The sequence below is a fragment of the Brienomyrus brachyistius genome, chromosome 5 (assembly GCF_023856365.1).
Source record: "Brienomyrus brachyistius isolate T26 chromosome 5, BBRACH_0.4, whole genome shotgun sequence".
In the NCBI taxonomy this organism is placed as follows: domain Eukaryota; kingdom Metazoa; phylum Chordata; class Actinopteri; order Osteoglossiformes; family Mormyridae; genus Brienomyrus; species Brienomyrus brachyistius.
The window spans coordinates 8,688,209-8,708,778 of NC_064537.1; the positions used below are offsets into that span (position 1 = coordinate 8,688,209).

At 43.2% G+C, this 20,570-nt stretch overlaps 3 protein-coding genes across 3 annotated transcripts; 1 reads left to right on the forward strand and 2 right to left on the reverse strand.

Moving 5' to 3' along the window:
• Positions 1–119: 119 nt before the first annotated feature.
• On the forward strand, positions 120–11,541 carry LOC125742518 (TRIO and F-actin-binding protein-like). The gene is made up of 12 exons (XM_049014602.1): positions 120–396; positions 2,171–2,227; positions 2,693–2,761; positions 3,391–3,480; positions 3,770–3,879; positions 4,360–4,822; positions 4,925–5,150; positions 5,821–5,929; positions 6,822–6,981; positions 7,679–7,792; positions 9,694–9,780; positions 9,921–11,541. The coding sequence occupies exons 1-12, from the start codon at positions 391–393 to the stop codon at positions 10,080–10,082; spliced, it is 1,653 nt and encodes a 550-aa protein (XP_048870559.1). The 5' UTR covers positions 120–390; the 3' UTR covers positions 10,083–11,541.
• On the reverse strand, positions 11,275–14,840 carry LOC125742554 (essential MCU regulator, mitochondrial-like). Its single transcript, XM_049014660.1, has 3 exons — positions 14,605–14,840; positions 13,812–13,956; positions 11,275–11,616 (listed from the first exon to the last, which is right to left on the reverse strand). The coding sequence occupies exons 1-2, from the start codon at positions 14,764–14,766 to the stop codon at positions 13,825–13,827; spliced, it is 294 nt and encodes a 97-aa protein (XP_048870617.1). The 5' UTR covers positions 14,767–14,840; the 3' UTR covers positions 11,275–11,616; positions 13,812–13,824.
• A 2,546-nt stretch (positions 14,841–17,386) lies between these two features.
• LOC125742551 (uncharacterized) lies at positions 17,387–18,942 on the reverse strand (the record flags this gene model as incomplete). Its single annotated transcript, XM_049014657.1, has 1 exon — positions 17,387–18,942. A coding segment is annotated over one exon (933 nt), but the record flags the coding sequence as incomplete, so codon positions are not given.
• Positions 18,943–20,570: the final 1,628 nt, after the last annotated feature.

Below are 20,570 nucleotides of genomic sequence, written 5' to 3' on the forward strand. Positions count from 1 at the left end.
GCCTTCTGCATGTGCTGGAACGCCCTTTACTCTCCGTTTATGGGCTTAATATCGCTACGTGCAATAGCCCTTGGTTCACTGCGAGGGCCTGCCTACTTCACCATGTGGAACCGCCCAGGAACTAGTCACTTGTCGGTGGCTGTAACTTCTCAGTAATTATGATATTGAAAATAGATGCATTTTAAACCAACCCATGATTTTTTTAAAATGCATGTAAAAGTCAAGGAAATCTAAATGTAAACGTTAGAAGTTAGGCTGTTATGTGGGCGCGACTCGCAGGGGCTATCACTTTGCTATATTAATTGAGATGACATATGCTAATCAATCTACAAGCTGAAGCCTGCGTTTCTCTTCTCTTTCGCCCCTTGGATCTGGGATCCGGTGACAAACATGACGGTGAGTGTTTACCTGTAATTTTAAACCGTGGAGTTTTCGTCACCATTAAGAACATGCTTTGCTAGTGAAGACTGCTGTTTAATTGACCAGTTTTTAAATTGTTGATGGGAAAACAAGTGTGTAGTTTGAGTAACATCGCAGCTGAAGCGTGTGACGGGTTTCTAGCATCTCACGCATACTTAACGATAACGATAGAAGCTCTAACGAAAAATAGCTTTTCACGGGTATTTCTGTTAGAAAACGAAACCTTTATAACCTCTTTTCGGTGTTCGATGTATTTCAGTACAGGCTCTTCCTGATGTGACTTTGCTCTTTGACATTTTCATTATGAATTACCACTTTCGGTAGCATAATGTATAACTGACGTTGTCATGTAAACTTTCGATTTCATTTAATTCTTCTGTTTGTGTCGGATGTAGTCGATTATTCCATATGTACAACACATTTCTAGACACTTCAGAGGTTTTGGTCAATGTGTTTTCTCTACCTGGTTTAGGAGACTTTTTTTTTCCTCCTGTAAGAATAAAATATTGGCCGGTATAATAACTTGTTTTGATTAATCGTCGGCAGGTATTATCTCTCTTTCTGTAATCTCGGCTTCTTATTAACTACAGAGCTAGTTTTCCAACTTCCATTACAGCTATGCACCAATGAATATTAGACTTCAGACTTATTTATATAGGACATGTAAATTCAAGGTGAATGATCCACAGCTAAGAGGCAGTCTGATTTCTGGAGCATTCAAGCTTTAACTGAAATTAAACCGAGACTCCATGTGATCATCTAGTGTTCAGCCAGTGTGTGCATCATGGACGTCATTATTTAGAAGCATCATTTTTAAGAATATCATAGACAAAGACACATATGCAAATTCCACATTGAAACGCCTTGTAATGTTTATAATGCTGCAAGAGTAATTCCTCACAGAATTCGTTTTTAACGTTGGGTACGATTTGTTTGGGGCCCCTAGGTGTAATTTGAAATACATGGCTGTGTTTCATCCTTATGCTATAACTATGAGGACCTGTATCTCCGATGCATTCAAAAACGGAGCCAGTTAAACCAGATATTGTCACAATGGGAAACGATTCACTGGACAAAAGGGGGACGTTTGAACTTTTGTGTAACTACACTTAAGAGCATTTTCATTATTTCCTGTGTAGCTCTTGTTGCAATGTCCTTCAGTGTTCACCTAGATCGTTTTCAAGAATCCTACCGAAGGTCTGGCTCTCCTTCTGAATTCCAGTCACTTACTGGTCTGCAGCTTGCTTTTTGGATGATGTGCGGAAAAAGAGATTAACTAGAGCAGAAAAAAACTGAAATATTTGGTCTGCAATGTTTTTGTTGGTGAACGTGGATGAATGAAGCCCATTAAGCCGTCTCTCTCTGTGTCTGCTAGGGTATCTGCAGTGGCTGCGTATATCAGTCAACGTCTCTCGTTCCTCTGAGTGTCTGACGTGCTTCCTGGGGGTTGTGGCTTTAACATGTCAGCCTCGGTTTGCATGCATACAATATTAAAATTAGCTATGAAAATATACCCACATATTTTCAATTGCTTGCCATTTTAAGCTACTCTTGTGCACTTCACTATTTACTGATGTTAATGATGCATTGACATGTCACTTCTGTGACCTGAACCATGGTACCGACAGTAATCAGACACATGTACATAGATGTAGGAAATGCATACTGAGACCATTGTTAATGTGCTTCTGCTTTTTCAAAGCTAAGTGCTGAATAATGTTCTCCTATTTCCCTGACCATATTTCTGCAGCCTGATCTCCTTAACTTCAAGAAGGGATGGATGTCGAAGCTAGATGACGATGGAGAGGTACTCGGCCTTTCTGCTACTGCCGTTTTGCTCAGTTATTTTTAGAACGGACAAAACTCGCTCAAAGGCAGAGGTGGTAGTTGCAGAGTCCCTTGTTGCATCAGCAGGTTAGCTGATTCTTCCATTTGCCTGAGCAAGCCTGCCTGGATATTTGGCGGACTGGGGGTTACGCTGAAACATTTTAGCATCGTGACACACCATCAAGGAACTTCTTTCCACTGTTGTTTTTAAATGGGAGCTTAGAAGTGTCCCTGCACGCAGACTCTGTCCTGCACTTAGACACTTAAAGTTTCAAAGAGAGAAACACTAAAGTCACTTGGAGTTCCTGCAAGGATTGGGACAGCCCTTGTGTGCTCTTAATAAAATTTCTTTCTGATCATACTGGCTCATTTGCAGTCTCAGCTAGGATTGAGCAGGTCCTGGTCAGGTTTGCTGTGTCACATGGTGTCTGGTGTGTCTCCCCAGTGGCGGAAGCACTGGTTCGTGTTGACGGACGCCAGCCTGAGGTACTACAGGGATGCCAGAGCAGAGGAGGTGAGATGAGATGCCGATCGTTTTCCTGAACTTTCATCCTCACCGTGGTTCCGTACCATGGCTCCGGGTTAAAATTATTTTAATCAGATACTCGATTCTTTGCTGAGTGTTTGATTTGTAACTAAGACACGTTTACAATTAATAAAGAAATCAATCATTGTAAAAAATGTAAGCAGAAGAAGCCTTTTAGAAACTCACTCAGATTCACTCAAAATGTAAGTGCATGGTAAAAGAGAATGGTGTAACTAGAGTTATTTTTAACTCTTTAACCTAAAATTGCATATGGAGCCTGGGACTCACTCCCTTCACAAGCAGCCCTTTGATCCCTCTCTATCTCGCATGCCGTGACATGTGGCACGAGATAAACATCTCAGTTGAGCTGCATGTGTCAGTACTGATTTGCAGATAGTTTCACTGAGCGAAGTGACTGTGAGCTAAGCAGCGAGGCCAGGAAATGTCGTGGGAGGACATAGACAAATTTTACTGTTTAGGAGTGACGTATACCCAGACGAACACAAACTCCTGCTAATTTAAAATACTTGGAATGGTGTAAATTGCTAACACTCAGCTTTGCTACTAAGTCACTGAAGAGTGATGGTGTGTCTGTCATCTCTTTAATATCATGTCAGAAGGAAGATCTGGACGGGGAGATTGACCTGAGGTCCTGTGTGGAGGTGTCCGAGTTTGATGTGGAGAAGAACTATGGTTTTCAGATCCAGGTGGATAGTACTGGAATCTGTTTTGAATTTGAAGGCGTCCAGTAGTTGCTGTTATGTATGATCACAAAATGTTTCACCTCACTATTGGTGGTGAAAGGGAAGACAGAACCTTCAGATGTTCCTCAGAAGGTCGAAGCTTGTACTATTGTGTGTATATCTGGGATTATATCCTCACATGCTCTGTGGATGGAGTGTTTGTTTTGGAATGTTTGCTTTCAGGTTAGTGTTTATCTCAAATGCTGACTTGTAAGGTCCTGCTCGTCCACTCTTTCTCGTCACTTGCGCACAGACCCAGGGGGCTGCGTTCACCCTGTCTGCCATGACATCGGGGATCAGGAGGAACTGGCTGGAGGTTCTGAGGAAGAACGTCCTTCCCAGCAGCTCGCCCGACATCATGCAGTAAGTTCCTGCTGCTGTACTTGACTCTGTTCAGATAGAGTTTTACTTCACGCCTCTGGTGTGTCAGTTTAGACAGCTGCAGAACCAGCTCCCCGCAGTGGGGGGGGGGGGGAGGGGTGGGGGTGGGTATGCCTGACCCAGCTGGTCTTGAGCTTGGTCCACACCACAGCTGGGCAAATGCCAACCAGTCACAGAACTTTTCCATACCTGTGAACCGGAAGTAAGAAAAACTAAAATTTTAAGATGCACATTTTGGACTCCTCCACCAAAGCACCCCATGGTCCCACTCAGGTGCACCTTACAGCTGGAGTGTGGTCCGTGTAACAGTGTCATACGACAGCACTGACTTAACAAACCTGATTTCCTCTCAGACGCACACACCCACACACACGCTGCTGCTGATATGCTGTCTAAACCAGGTTTGCTGTAATTTGTACTGTGTTCTGGGCCTCATTCATTACTATTCTTCCTGTTTTCCAGGCTGTCAGACAGCAGGACTGACAAGATCCACACGTCTTGTCCCCTTTTGCCTGGTCAGCTTCCCTCTCAGCACGGTCACAGGGACTCAGGCTCTGAGGTCATGGCCCCCACCCCGCATCAGCTAGACTACGTGGAGCTTGCACCGGTGATGGACACACAAGCCCCCACAAAGCCCATCAGCACGCCCGAGACCAGAGAGGGCCTGGACAGGGAACAGGCCCGAAGACTGGAAGACAGGGCCCGGTGGTTCCAGGCTGGGGTTCCTGCCAAGGAGCCGCCACCTGGCAGCAGTCTGTGGGATGCTGTGCACCTGAAGAAGGGCACAGGCTCCGCCTCCAGCTTGGAAGAGACGCTTGAGAGGAAGTGGGTGGAGTTTGAAAGACTGCCCCTGCGAGAGATGAGGTCGCTGCCCCCAATTGGATCCTGTGGTAGCCGGCCTGCCAATGAAGTGCTGTTGAAGGAGGTAGTAGGAATGGAGATATTGATAGCTGAGGTTATTTTGTTCTGCTGTTCTCCAGCTGTGCGTTAGCGATGTCACCCTCTGTCCTCTTCCAATCCCTATCAGGTGGCCTTGCTGAAGGCTCAGGTGGAGCAGCTACAGAAGGTGAGGTTTGCAAGAGAAGGTGGGAAGTGTGGTCTAGAGGCCCCCTGTGGCCGTAGCCTGGAGGCAATGGAGAAAGCGCACGGGGGGGCCCTGGAGGAGCTACAGAGGCGGCATGAACGGCAGGTGAGGGAGCTGGAAGTGGAGCGTGACCGGCTGCTTCGGGAAGAGGCCCAGGCCACGGTGCAGGGTGAGTGGGCGGGGATCCCCGTTTGGGTGGTGAGATGCCAGGCGATGCTGCAGCGGACTGGGCTACTAAGCGTTTACGTCACTACCATGGATCGACATAACTGATACTCACGTACACATTCTCGGTATAACGGATTAAATATTTTTTAATTTCTTGCCATAACAGAGCAAATGTGTATTCATATTATGTACATTTGCACTTTTATGACAAGAAATTTGATCTCATTTAATCCTTTATACCGTAAATGTATACTTACATTCTTGCATTTGCATTTTACGTATTTAGTAGACGTATTTAGTAGACACAAGTGAGTGGAGCACATTACAAACGTACGTGTTGTGGAGGAGTCGACTAGGCAGAACCTAATAAGGCAATTCGATGACCAAATTTGCAACATTAAGATTTGCAGACATTCAGAGGACATACAGAGGTATCAAGCTAGTGGAGGAATTCATGGAACAGATGGGTGTTGAGATGTTTCCAGAAGGTAGAGAGGGAGTCTGGTGACCGTACATGGTTCAGCAGCTCATTCCACCATCGAAGAACATCACAAGAGAACGATCCGGAGTGATACTTCTTGCAGGGTGGAGGGAGCTTCAAATAGCGTTGGTTTTCTGACCGAAGGGGCTGAGATAATAACCTCCCCCCCCCCGCAAATTCACACCCCTAGCTATGGAGGTGCTGAAGACGGCCCTGAGGGTGGAGCTGGAGGAGGAAGTGGCGAGAGCGAGGCGGCTGGGTGGAGGGACGGCCGAGTTGCAGGCCATGCCGCAGACGCAGTGAGTCACGTGAGCTGTAGGTCACACGCACACACTGCTTCGGAGGTGCCAGTAGTGGGATTATGGGTAAGCGCTGTCATTTGTATACAAAGTAGGTCTGGCAAGCTGAGATGAAAGCAGCCGCCCAAACGGCACAGCTGACCCGCCGTGGGACACACATGGCGCACGTTTAAGCATCGCTGATCAAAAATCAGTCCCATTATTTCTCCGGATTTATCTTTTGCTGGAAGCCAAACGAAGTAGACATGTTGTGACTTTGTCTGGACTCCCGGACCCTCGTGTGCTCGGGTGCAATTCGGATGCGTTATCTGACTGTGAAGAAGCGAGTGCATGTGTGCATGTTTACAGCTCATTGGACAGCATGCATCCGGTGCAGGTTTTGCTGTTTTGGCCGCATGATCAAAGGTGATTCGTGAAATGCAGGCCCCGGGCATTAGGGATGTATGTAGAGTGCTGCTGATATGTTTAATTTTTGGTCAGTGCATAATTCTATATATATATATTTTATAGTGTGTATATGTCTTTATTCTAAATAGTAAAATAATGGCTGCAAAAATATTGGGGCGAAAAAGTGATGCTCATGTGGAAGAGATTTATTCAGGTTTTGAAAAACAAATTCCAATTGGACTGGTTGAATCGTGTGGTACCAGTTAAGATGGGAGATGGAACCATGGACAGTGTACTGGGAGACTGCATCTGCAAAAGTTCTTAATGGAAAAATGTTGTCGGTGGTTTTGGGCCTTTTTCATTTTGGGGCACTTGCATCCCTGAATTTTAGTTGTGGTCTAGCAGGATGTGTATGTTGAACAGTTTGCTTCCCTGCCTTGCAGTTATCTTATCGAGTATCTCGCTGCCGTCGCGTCTGAGTGTCACCGTCGAAAACCCGTTCCAGGTCTGAGCGGCAGGCCCAGCAGAGGGAGCTGGACAGCCTGTCCGAGCGGTACTCTCAGAAGTGCCTGGAGCTGAGGAGGGCGGAGGAGAGACACAGGGAGATGGAGAGAGAGGCGAGCCGAAAGGAGACGGAGCTGGAGCAGCTGAAGAAGGAGAATCGGGTGAGTGAGTAATTGTGGGTCTCTGTCAGCACCTGGCTGGCTGGAATACAGGTACATCGGAATGCTTCCTTTCACGTATCCCTTCATGCTCTCCTTTGAGACGTGTGTGTATACAATTGAGAGTGAAGCTTGGGGTCTGAGTGTAGGGTCAGGCAATTTATCTGATGCCCCTGCAGCAGGAGATTCAAGGCCTGGGTCCTTTCTGCCTGTGCACAGCTTGGTGACTGAGCTCGCCAAGCAGAACTCAGTGTTTGGACTGTGCCATTTCTCACGGCAGGGTTTGCTGCTGTACGTCGTTCTGCTGTAGATCGTAGAAACGTGGGAACGATGTATGTGATTATTTCCTCTCTGCCGTCTGTTTGCACCACTCTTTGTCTCTGACATTGACAGTTACTGTAGAATTTATCTGGGTGCCTGAGTTTGCTTCAGTCATTGTAGAACTTGGAAGTTTTAAAAATAAAAAGCAAGCTTTTTTTGCCAAGATAATGATTCCAGGGAAAGCTACCAAACAGAGAAAGCTTCCCTGTTAGCTGGTTTATCTTTCTTTGTCCTGTGAGTGACGTGTCTCCAGGCTCTGTTAACTAACATGGTGTCCACATGCCCCTTTGCTTGTTCAGTTTGACCTGCCCTGGTGTAAGTTCTTCTCTCGCTCTCTCTCTGTCTCTCTCTCTCTCTCTCACTCGCTCTTTCTTCACAGGATCTGCAGTCTCATATGATGAAGGAGATAAGCCACTTGCGCTCAAGCTCTGAGTGTGAGGGCTCAGACCGCGTCCTGCATGACGGCCACGAGTGCAGTTCCTGCGAGTTGGAGGTAAGGCAGAAACGATAAGGGAACACTGCTGCAATTGATCACTGTCACCACCTAGTGGTCGCTGCCTTTGAAATTTGAATCTTGTGATCGGCCGTCTACCTGGTTGTCGACCGTAGGTGTGCTTTCAGCTCGTCGGAGATTTACTTACACAAAACTGTTCTGAGGACAGAACAAAAAAAAAATGATTGATTCTGAGAGATAACCAGTCAGATTGTAGAGGACGTGAGACCTAGACATCTGGGGTGCGTTTCCCAAAACCATAGTTGCTAACGTGGTTTGAACTATGCAAGTACGACGCAGGTGTTTCCCGAAACCACAGTTCGAACGAACATCCGAAAACACTGTCGTTAAGTTGTGTAGTTCGAACTACATTTCTCGAGTTGTCGTTAGAAGCTTAGTTCCAGGTAAGTAAATCAGCGATGGTGGAAAATGCAGTCTAAGAAGGGTGTAGTCATTGTGTAAGTAAGAAATGTAATAATCTTTAATACCTAGTATGGAATAATTTAGCTCTACGATCACATATAATGTGAAGTGGCCTGAAAATGTAGTTTGAAACGTAATTGTTGTGTGGGTCTCGGGTCATAAGAACGGTAACTGTCTGTGGTGAGTAAAAGGGAGAATTCTCAGACTGCAAAGTATTGTATTAGCACAGGGGTTTTTATCCAGAAAGGGCCGTTAGGTATGCAGCCTTTCGCTGCAAATCCCTACTTAGAGTAGTATGTAGAAGACTGATCGACTGAAGAGTTCGCACATATGGGTTTGAGCAACTGATCGAACGGTTATCCCAAAAAAACCTGCAAACACACCAGCCCTTTCTGGGTAAGATTGCTCGCCCCTGTAGTAGCATATACAGTTAGTGTGCTGCTCGGTAAAGGATGTTGTACCCAGTGGTCATTGTGCCATATGGCACACTTTGCCACATATAGTAAAAAAAAATAGAGAAATAAAAAAATTACTAAAAAAAAGAAAAGAATAAAACCCAAAAATTAATAATAATAAATCATTATCCCTTGTATATATACATGTATGTATTTGTAGCCCTATGCAGACCATTGGGTGTTGTGCGGTTTCTTCATTACACCCTTAACTTCAGAGGGACAACAATCACCTTAGAAGAGAGTGCAGCACTTTGATGAGGTTCTCCTTCATCACTGACAGGTGTCATTGTCATAATGGAAGAGTAGAATGACACTACAGCGGTCAGATAGGAATCCATGCGTTTGTACTGGGGAAATGCCACCTGTGACGTTTGGATATTACACACACCTGTCTATTCCAGTCAGCCACTAACATTCTGTACGTTGGACCAAGAATTTGTAAGTGTTCGTAGTGTGATTGAAACACAATGAACTGCAATCAACGTAATTACAGATGGAGCGTCTTTCACAAAATGCAGTCATAGCTAACAGTTCTTCTGTCTACCACGCCAAGAAGCGTCTCATTATTTTAGCACTATATATCGCTATTGTGTAAAATGTATGTGTGTATGTGATTATTATTTATTTATATATTACGCAGTTCGCGAGTTTTTGTACGCGACCGGCTGTGAAAGTTACACCATTCACATTATAAAGTTTGCTAGCTTTTGCTAACAACTCGCCGTGAGTCTGACCAATCAGCGCAGGAACCACTGTAGTTCGAACTACGGAAGTCCCAACTAACTAACGTAGTTCAAACTACTGTGGTACGACGGTTTTGGGAAACAGTCATACTTCGGATGTTGGTTAGTTTATACTACCATAGTACGATGTGTCGTCAATGCTAACTTCCGTCGTCGTTTAGGAAACGCATCCCTGCTTAGTTGGTCCCTCAGAACATTTTTGCGTAAGTAAAACTCCCGTGGGCTTGTTTTCAGGCAACGCCTATGTACCAGCCAACACTCGCTATTTTTCTTCTGGCAGGTGCTGCTCCGAGTGAAGGAGAACGAGGTCCAGTATCTGCATAAGGAGATCGGCTGCTTGAGGGACGAGCTGCTCTCCCTCAGCAAGGTTTGTAGATGATATTTATGAGGGTGCACCTTAGGGGAAACTCCCACACCTAAGCTGCTCAGCGTCTCCATCAGGCCTAAGGATGTATTATAGTAAGACTGAGGATAGCATCTATTTTTGTCCTGTTCTCCTTCTGGTAGGAAAAGCGCTTGGCGTACGAGCGGTGTAAGGAGGCCAATGTGGAGCTGAACGCGGCCAAGAGCCGCAGCGAGCGGGAGCTTGAGGCCCTGCGTGAGCACCTGAGGCTGGCGATGGCCGCCCTGCGGGAAGGCCAGGAGCTGGGGAACAGCATGTCCCACTGAGACGTTGCAGCCAGGTTGGAGAGGGAGGCTGGTCGGCCCAACCCCCTTACCCAACTCCCCCTAGGAGAGAGAAGCTCTGTGGCCATTGCCATTCTGACAGTCATGTTGGCTTGTCTTCAAAAAGCTTCATTTTTAGGGGCTCCAACGTGCTCAACGCTGCCCAATGCCGGTCAACCCAATAGGTAACATAGAGGGCGCTGGTTTAGCTAGCCAACTTCACTCTGTCTCGTACAGAGGGGGCTGCACTGGCAGTGAAGCTATTCTAGAGTGCCACGTTGGCTTTGGCCGGCACTGACACTGCCTGTGGTGACACGGAGATTGGCAGGAAGAGGAAGATACCAGGACACGTGATTCTGCAGCGAGGGAACGAGTTTCCTCCCCAAAGTACTGGCTCACTCTTTTGCATTTCCTGTTGCACATTTCAGAACTGGGCAGTATCTTTTCAGAGGGACAATAGAAGAACTTAAATGCTATACCACTGTAGTTGTGGCAAAATACTGGAGTATAAGGTCTATTTAAACAATTATCACCCCATTTCTCCCTTGGTACCCAAGGGCCCTATGAATGTGGATAAAAAAAGAATGGTGGTTTTCACTTACATTTTCTCATACTTCCTTTGAAATCTTGCATTTTCTTCTGTACTTCTACTTTTCACCTTCCCTTGTTTTGCAGTGTCTGCAGGCTATTTTTCTAGAATTTTTTTTCAGACTTCTTTAAGCATGTATGAATGTCACTGACTGGGTCATGGGCCAAAGTTGATTAAATCAGATGGCTGTCCACAGAGTTGCAGTGTTCAGAATTTCTGAGATTGCTGTATGTAAAAATTCACAAAAACTACAAATCCCCACTCTTGGGACTCCTTGGGCCAAACAGAGAAACACCCGCAAATGTTTTATGCTTGTTTATACTACATTTTGAATCTGTACATTGACATGCACCAATGTTAATTTTGCTCAAACACTCTGTCAGGAGGATCTAACTTTGAAAAACCTGGAAAATGCTTTTGTTTGAACACTCATTTTTCATGGTGCTGCAATATTTTTGTGTTTGGGAGTCAATGGGTCAGCGTTTCACCACTTGAGAATCAGATTTTGTAGCAAATACTGGATTATCTTCTGTTTATGATGCAGGCTGTGAAAATGTTACCATTTTAACTTCTAAAGAGCCACTTGTCACAAGATTAAGAAACTAATTAAAGTGTTTTAAATCATTTTAATGACAATTTGACATCAGACCTGTTTTTTTCAACGTTTTATTTTTCAACTGAGTTTTACTTTCTTGTGACCAATAATATATTAAGTTTTTTTTATATTCAATAAACTGGTGAATCATTTTTGCCACATGTTCAGTACGTTACAGTTGCTATATTTTGACACACCAATACAACAAATGTTAATAAACACTGATGATACTGCATTACTTTCTGTTCTTCTGTTAATAAATGTGAGGTGTGAATTCTGCTGGGTTTCTAAGACCTCTTTTTGGAGATACTAGAATTCTTCTGTGATTTGTTGACATTGATGTGCCCCTCAACCTGAAAGGGGAGAAGAAGAATCAAATGGTTATAGAGCCAGAAACACAAATACTGGTTCAGTGAAGTATTTTTGCGGCATGTTCAGATCAAATGGTGAAAATGAGGCTAGTGTACAGAATGTCAGCTTTAATTCAGGTTCCTATTTTTCTTTGCTGAACTATGTTGTGTGAAACACCCCTTAATTTCCACTGAGCATAAAGTGTTATTACATGCTGAATGTTCCGGTCCCATTTCAGTTACAACTGCTTAGCTCATACTTTAATCTGAATGTCTACCCTGGGTAATTTTAGTACTGAAATTCCAATTTCAGGTGCTTTGTCCATGGGCTACACTTAGAACCAGCTATCAACAAGAGTGCATTGTGCACACAGCTCTGCTGACTGGTGGCCCATAGAGCTCAGTGGTGAAGTTCCTGCCTGTCACTTTGTAGGTTAATTTGCATAAAACTATTTCTAACATACAAAATGGATCTGTAAGAGCTTTTGCCACTGTCTTTAAGGTGTTTTTTCTTTTATAGATTTACATGGCGGACTGAAAGAGTGTGGAACAGTCTAGAAAGAAAAGACATGCAACAATGTCCAATGGCGTTTTCATATTTTCAATAAAATGACCTGTAATCACGTTCTAACGAGTGATTTAACATTTTAAATAATGTTAAATTACTATGTATTATATATAATGTTAATTTATTGGGGGCAGTGTTTGGCTCTGGGTTACGGCACTATGATCAGAATCCAATGGTCAGTAGAGTGATTCACCATTGGGCCCGCGAGCCAATCCTTTATAGTGTCCCTTAAATAAATGTAACGAAATTTTACTATTTACTAATAAATGTCTTAAATGACGGTTTTATCAATAAAGTTGTACATCCATCCAATGGTTGATACAGAGAGTAGCCGATAGGTGTCCCCAAGTTAAATATTGTTGGGCGTATATGAAACTCATTACCGCATATTTTTAAAAACATGCTTAGATATTTACGATATGTGACCGCGAGAAAAATACAACTATACCCTACTAACGAGCGACGAAAAACTCACACAGAATTATGGGTACAATTTAACATAACGGCAGTCGAAAAACGTAAGAGAGGCAGTTCCAAATATTATTATACACAATAAGACAAAACAATTCGCATTTAATGTAATTAGCCAAAATGATGATTTAATTCAAATCAATATCTTTTTTAATAATATTTTTAATCTGAATAAGTGGGCCATCCATAGATCCACCCCTACATTCATCTCACTTCTAACCATACATCCTGGTCAAGGTCTTAGGGTAAAAATTACACATGTATTAAAACTTCTGTTTCACCAATATGTAAAATAACCAGAATATTTTTTTCATATGTTAATCTATCTGGACGAATGACTTGACTGGCACTAAGTTTGAATGGTTTTGGAGTAATGACCGATTCCTTTCGGGGGACTGACATACTTTCTGTCTAATAAAAAGCATTCGGCTCTGTCGCTAAAATAAAGAACCCAATAGCAGCAGCGGTTGTGGTTTTGTAGGAATGAATAAGACATGGTGGGACTTGTGAGTAATGCCTGATATTTTTAAAAAGGAAACTAGTTTTTTCCTAAACAATCTAGATCATAAATTATGAGACTCACCTTCAATGCTCCGGTCACTTTGACAGATATTTTACTTTTTAAAAATGTATGAAGGTGACTAATCTGTGATACAGGTGGTGGTTTGTGGATGCTTTGTCCCCATTTATACAATTTAATAAGTCCGCATGGCCTGGGTTTTGATATCACCCGATCTGTATGACGTCAGCAAAACCCTCCTCGATGTAAAGGCCAGGGCTATACATATGTTGACAATATCGTATTTAAAAATATTCAAAGGAATGCAGTGTTACCTGCAGAGCCAACGTCAGCTTACGTCAGAATCATAAAGGCTACAGGGAGTGTCGATAGCATTCATAAATCAAAGCAGTGGCAGCCCTGTAAAGTACGTGTTTGTTTGTTTTGGGGGGTGAGTACGCTAACACACACGCATTTAGGGGAGATGCAGAGAAATGACAACGCAAAATTTTACCGCATCAATATAAAGTTCGAATATAAGTTATACAGGAAGATTACTGTACCGCTTCGAGCAACGGAGCCCCATTCCACAATAGTCCCCGATCCCCCCCCCATCCATTTACCGCAACCTTTTTGCGCACATGTATGGCATCTACAAACCTTTGTCCAGGGTTTAATCATCGTCATCCTCGGGAACAAAGATGTCGTTTTCTTCAAGCATAATGGCAAAGTTCTTGCTTATCTGAGTTCCAATAAGTAGAAAAGGGACTACGACAATCATAATGCGAATCATTCCGAAGGGGATCTGCGAATTGCAAAACAAATAAAAAAATAAATCACATATAGTTATATCATACAGAAAGATCATTAGATATTAGCATTTAGACACAGAAAGGTGTATGAATATAATATGAACGCATGGCAAGATTTAATTTCACAATCAAGTACCTATGGGGTGAAATTACGGGAGGTGGCGGGATGGTTGTGCCCCCCAATAATCACCCTCCCCCCCCGAAGTTCACACCAAAGCTACGCCCTTGTAAGTACCTGACTCTTGATTAGAGCTCATTCCACCTGAGACTTCCTGAATATGTACGTTTCACTGTTTATATTGCGTATCAGACTAAACGAGTGTTGTAAATTACAAATATATCGTTAAAACAATTCACATACTTGTAACGTTTACGGGGTTTTAATATAGGCCATAATGTTTTAAATATAAATTTGAATATAGATGTATTCTCAACTCATAGTGAACCAAAACCACAGATTTAACGAACAAGCCAGGCGCCGACTTCCACTGAGTTGAAAAAACTTCCTTCTATACCATCGGCGAAACATTTACAGCTATGAATAATTTAAATTACTATTATTTCCCGATAGCTGCTTAATGAATCCAGAATGGTCCCGTCATGAGAAATTGCCGCTTACTTATAATCTCCCCCAAACTTACTTTAGTCGGCTTAGGCAGAATGGCACCGGTCGACGTCGACACGGCGTTTCGAGACTGAATAAGACGCGATGTGTCCATAAACCTGCATGAAGTGCTACGTTTTAGGATTGCACTGTTTTTTAATGCATAAAACCTAAGAACTCCGGCGACTGCTGACGCCATCTTCCTGGTTTCAATGCCCCTCTAGTTTACACTTGAAGTTGGGACTCCTTGGTTTGCCTTGTAGGTGGGACTTTGACGTTAACGAGGCGTGTTTAAAGCTCGTTTTGAAAAAAAAGTACACGTTGCGTATCAAGTATTTGAAAGTAATACTGTAAGTCCAGAGTTTTACTGCAACAGGAAATACATGTTGATAAATAAACCAGCTGGATTTTTACAGTTTTTAAGTGTCCGTGTTATGTAACTTTTAATTACTTTTTAGTGAAATAATGAATAGCACTGCTGTGCATGGCACTGTTGCTCACTGGGTAGCACTCACACCTCCAGCTGGGGTACGAATCCCACCCTCACTCCATATGTGCAAAAATTACGTTAGTGATGAATGCCTGGATACCTGGCCCACTTAATATAATTCTGTATTTTTACCTAATATTCCCGGATAATTCATTGACGATTAGAATTTAGGGGAAATAATTAAATTAATCTAATTAAATGAATTCTGTAAACTTTAACTTCACGCATTGATGCTCATTAAATGGTTGGGGTCAGAATATCTCCATCCATCTATCTATCCACTCATCCACCTATCGATGTTACAACTGTTTATTCTGATTAGAGTCACTGAGGTGGCCAGAGCCAAGCCAGTGAGCACAGGGCACAAGATTGGGGTAGACAGACGGATAAATGAATTATTAACATCCTGGATGGCATGCCACTCCATCACAGGGCACACGAAATTAGGGAAACCACTTAGCTTAAGCGCTTGTCTGTGGATTGTCAGGGAAAACCGAAGTGACTGGATGAAGTCCACATGGCATGTTGGATTTATCAACAAAGAAATAGAAGAGGATTATAGAAGTCTGACGGAGATCGTGGTGTAAGAAAAGCTACCAGCAACAAAGCAGCAGGTGGTAGACATTGAAAATCTGAATAATATACAGTAGGTACCATTATTATTATGATAAAACCGTATGATGCATAATCACTGTGTTCATCAACACGTCTCTACCCTCCCACAATCTATACCCCCTCTGAATAGCAGAAGAGTCATCCATTACATGCATCCCTTTCTCTCAGCACTGAAACTTAGTGAGACACCAACACCAAGCTAAATTTGGTATGAGTTTGTAGGTTATTGAGGCTGTTGTGTGACTTAAACCACAAAAGAGAGCAGAGATTCTACCTGTTTGCATTTGCTGGGCATGAAAGCATAGAGAAAATCCATCACAAGTACGAGAAATACACACACACACACACACACATATACGTATATGTTGTTGAACAAAAACAAACGGTACTAATATTACTGGGATTTATACCCCGGCATGGAAACCCTAGTTACTCAGGCAGGCAAGGTTCAAGGTTCAGGGTTACTTAAATGTCACCAGCAGCTTGTCCATGGCCCTGGTGCAAACATATACTACACTTATCATTACAGTAACAGGGCATGCAAGGTGCAAACAGGCAGGAAATAAATGACGCAGAGATAATAAGTAAGTAGTGCTGGGATAATAAATAAAAAGTGCAGAGATGTAAACTATGAAATTTCATTATGAAATTGTGGTTTTAGGCTGTCCTGCCTGCTGCCTGCTGCCATCTATCAAATAGGCAGCCTCCAAAGTGCCTGAAGAAGGCGTGTTTATAAAAAAAGATACAAACAATTTTTTTGCTGATTCAATTTAAAGAAATGAATTTTCTTTCTGTATTTTTGGAAGAAATAAGTCCGAGAACATTTAGTCCTTGTTTACTGAGCACAATTATGAATCGCTATGTATCACATCAAAGGAATCATACATGTCCATTTTCCACCTGCTCCCCTTTGGTGGCTCTTATATGATGTGTAGCAGCTAACAAACAAAAGTAAACAAGAGGTTGTTTCACCTAAAACTAATACGGTACAAGATCCCCACAATCCTGATATCAAGCATTTCAGAAGCAATAAGCTTCCCATATGTCATGCGCCTAAATGATAAAAGGTACCTACTCACATACTTGTGACAGTTCTCACTGCTAGGGGTGTTTATGCGGAGGATACACCTAACGCCAGTGGACAGAATCGGTTCAGCACAAAAGCGCATGAGGACATATACTGCAAATAAACACTGAAGCAGTTTGATCTGGGCTCAGCTGATTAGCTCTAGTGACTCACTGGAGGCAAAAGCACCATCAGAATTCAATATACAAAACTGTAAAATAAATTAAATCTTTTATCAGTTACTGCTTCTTATTAGGGGGCCGCATGGTGGGGCAGTGGTTAGTACTCTCGCCTCACACCTCTGGGACCCGGGTTCGAGTCTTCGCCTGGGTCACATGTGTATGGAGTTTGCATGTTCTCCCCATGTCGTCGTGGGGTTTCCTCCGGGTACTCCGGTTTCCCCCCACAGTCCAAAAACATGCTGAGGCTAATTGGACTTGCTAAATTCAATATACAATTCAATATGTGAGTGACTGGTGTGTGAGTGTGCCCTGCGATGGGCCGGCCCCCCATCCTGGGTTGTTCCCTGCCTCATGCCCATTGCTTCCAGGACAACGACAACAACAACAAATTAATTTTTATATAGCGCATTATCACAACATTACATTGTCTCAAAGCGCTTTACAGTATCCTCACCCAAAGCCCCGAGTGAGTAAGCCATAGGCGACAGTGGCAAGGAAAAACTCCCTAGAAGGAAGAAACCTTGAGAGGGACCAGACTCAAAGGGGGAGCCCATCCTCCAGGGGCCGGCAGGGATAGTCAAATAGAGAGAGGAGAGCAAGGTAGATGATAAGCCAATGCCGAAGCCAAGTCTTCTTCCAATTGCCAGGCAACCAGAGGTAAGGCAGCGGGTCATACATGGAAGATCAGAACGGCGAGCTGGATGCAGGGACGTCACTGGTGGTGGTCGGGTGTGCTGGATATCTTGATAGATTGAGGTCTCCAGGCATCACCCCCCAGGAGGAGTAGGGGAAATAAAACGTACAATTAGGCATAGTAGAGGAGGCTATTGGCAGTGCTAAAAGCTAGGTGAGTACAATATGAAGTGCAATCTGCAAGCTCCGGCAGATATGGCTATGGCAGCATCAGTAGGAGGGAGAGGCAAGTGGGAATGCCGGCATGGGGAGTCCCTGAAATGTCAGCACTCCAGTTCCACAAGAGATTGCAAAGCTAGAGTGACAGTACTGACAATCCAGTTCATCCAAAGCCAATGGCACCGATCCCCACCCAGCTCTACACCTCACACTACAGGTCTGACTGGGAGTGAAGAGTTAGCTAGGGCTAGAACTAGTGTCCCTATACGCTAAACTAAACAGGTGTGTTTTTAGTCTGGACTTGAATATTGAGAGTGAACCTGAAACCCGCACATCCGGTGGAAGACCATTCCACAGCTGACGAGCTTTGTAGGAGAAAGCTCTGCAGCCTGCCGTAGCTCTTTCTACCCTAGGCACTAACAGATATCCCATGGCTTGAGAGCGAAGCAAGCGTGGAGGGTTGTATGTGGTCAGCAGTTCACTAAGGTATTCTGGTGTAAGGCCATTTAGTGCTTTATAAGTTAATAGCAGTATTTTATAGTCAATTCGAGACTTAACTGGCAGCCAATGAAGAGAGGATAAGACCGGTGTAATATGATCAAATTTTTTAGTGTTTGTTAGAACTCTGGCTGCAGCATTCTGTACCATCTGAAGTTTATGCAAGGATCCAGACGGGCAACCCGATAGGAGGGCATTACAGTAATCCAGTCTGGAACTTACGAAGGCATGTATTAGTTTTTCTGCATCATTAAGTGAGAGCATCTTACGAAGCTTGGCTATGTTCCGTAGATGATAAAATGCAGTTCTAGTAATACTTCTTATGTGAGCATCAAAGCATAGATCTGAATCGACAAGAACGCCAAGATTTCTAACTACCATGTTAGGTTGTGTAGGAAGGTTACCAACGTTGAGGTGGTGGAACTTATTTCTAGCAGCCTTGGGACCAATTACCAGAACTTCTGTTTTTTCTGTGTTTAACATAAGGAAATTTTTTGCCATCCAGCACTGGATATCTAATAGACAGTCTTCTAACCGAGATAGCAGTGATATATCATCAGGGTTAACAGATATGTACAACTGTGTATCATCTGCATAACAATGAAACCCAATACCATGATTTCTAATAATGTTACCAAGAGGTATAGGGTAAACAGTAGCGGGCCCAGGATTGATCCCTGTGGGACACCATATTCAACTTTAGTGGCCTTGGATGATTCATTGTTCACATGGGCATACTGATAGCGTTCAAACAAATATGAGCGGAACCAAGAAAGTGCTGTCCCTGTAATGCCAACTACACCTTCTAACCGGTCCAAGAGGATATTATGGTCCACAGTATCGAACGCTGCAGTTAAATCTAGCAATACCAACAGAGATACACAGCCACGGTCAGAAGCCACAAGTAAATCATTCATTACTTTGACTAGAGCAGTTTCTGTTCTATGGTTTGGTCTAAAGCCAGACTGATATAATTCATTGGCATTAGTTTTTTGTAGGAAAGAGGACAACTGATGAACTACAACCTTTTCCATGATCTTTGAAATGAAAGGAAGATTTGAGATAGGTCTATAGTTTCCTAAAACACTGGGTTCAAGATTTGGTTTCTTTAGGACGGGTCTGATAACAGCCATTTTAAAAGGTTTTGGAATATATCCAAGCCTAAGAGAAGAGTTTAACACATTTAACACGGTAGTGCCAATCTGTGGTGCAATTTCCTTGAAGAATTTTGTAGGAATTGGGTCTACAAGGCTAGTAGAGGATTTACAGGAGAAAATTAAGCTCAAAAGTTCTGAGTGTGTAATAGGAATGAATGATTCAAAGGTCTCATTATTGGTAGGCATAAGACTAGCAGGAGGCAGGCAGCCGTAAGTAGGTAAAGGTGTGCACTGTATAGTCTGTCTAATTGTAGTTATCTTACCATTAAAAAATGTAAGAAAGTCATCACTCTTAAGAGCTTGCGGGATTTGCAAGTTTAATGAGGAATTCTGTGTTATCCTAGCCACGGATTCAAATAGGAATTTAGGATTGGTTTTGTTCATGTCTATTAATCTGGAGAGATACACAGACCGAGCAGTTACTAGTGCTTGTCTCTATTTAGAGAGGCTCTCTTTCCAGGCAGATTTGAAAACTTCCAGTTTAGTTGAGCGCCATTTTCGCTCTAGCTTGCGTGATGCCTGTTTGAGTTCACGTGTATTATCAGAGTACCAGGGGGCAGGTTTGTTATTGCTATGCTTTATACTCCTAAGTGGAGCCACAAGATCTAGAGTGCTGCGAAGGGATTTTTCCATGTTTGAAGTTGCCTGTTCAAGTTCATTTACACACGATGCTTCAGATGTAAGGCTGAAGGACTGTGGAAGTTGTTTCATAAATGTTGTTGTAGTTAGTGCCTTAATAGAACGTCTGATTCTATACTTTGGAGTGGTGGTCAACAGGAGGCTATACTGGATTTCAAATGTTAACAAGTAACAAGGATAGGCTCCGAACCCCCCGCGACCCAGTAGGATAAGCAGTTTGGAAAATGGATGGATGGATGGATGGATGGGTGCTTCTTATTAACGCAACCCTTTTGTTATTCTACACAATACTATGCAGAATTCTTAAGCAGTCAAAGCAGATTACACTATATGGACTAAAGTATTGGGACACACCTCTTAATCATTGAATTTGGGTGTTTCCTTCAGACCCATTGCCACAGGTGTATAAAATCAAGCACTCAGCCATGAATGTCAGGTTTACGAACATCTGTAAAAGAATGGGCCGTTCTGAAGAGCTCAGTGAATTCAAGTATGGCACTGTCA

Excerpts from the sequence above, each read along its gene's own strand:
- LOC125742518 (XM_049014602.1), top strand. Across the intron at positions 5,151-5,820 it reads GGCCCAGGCCACGGTGCAGG|CTATGGAGGTGCTGAAGACG; the intron begins GTGAGTGGGCGG and ends TCACACCCCTAG. Across the intron at positions 7,793-9,693 it reads GCAGTTCCTGCGAGTTGGAG|GTGCTGCTCCGAGTGAAGGA; the intron begins GTAAGGCAGAAA and ends TTCTTCTGGCAG.
- LOC125742554 (XM_049014660.1), bottom strand. The coding sequence starts at position 14,766 with ATGGCGTCAGCAGTCGCCGGAGTTCTTAGGTTTTATGCATTAAAAAAC. Across the intron at positions 13,957-14,604 it reads TTCTGCCTAAGCCGACTAAA|ATCCCCTTCGGAATGATTCG; the intron begins GTAAGTTTGGGG and ends TGCAATTCGCAG.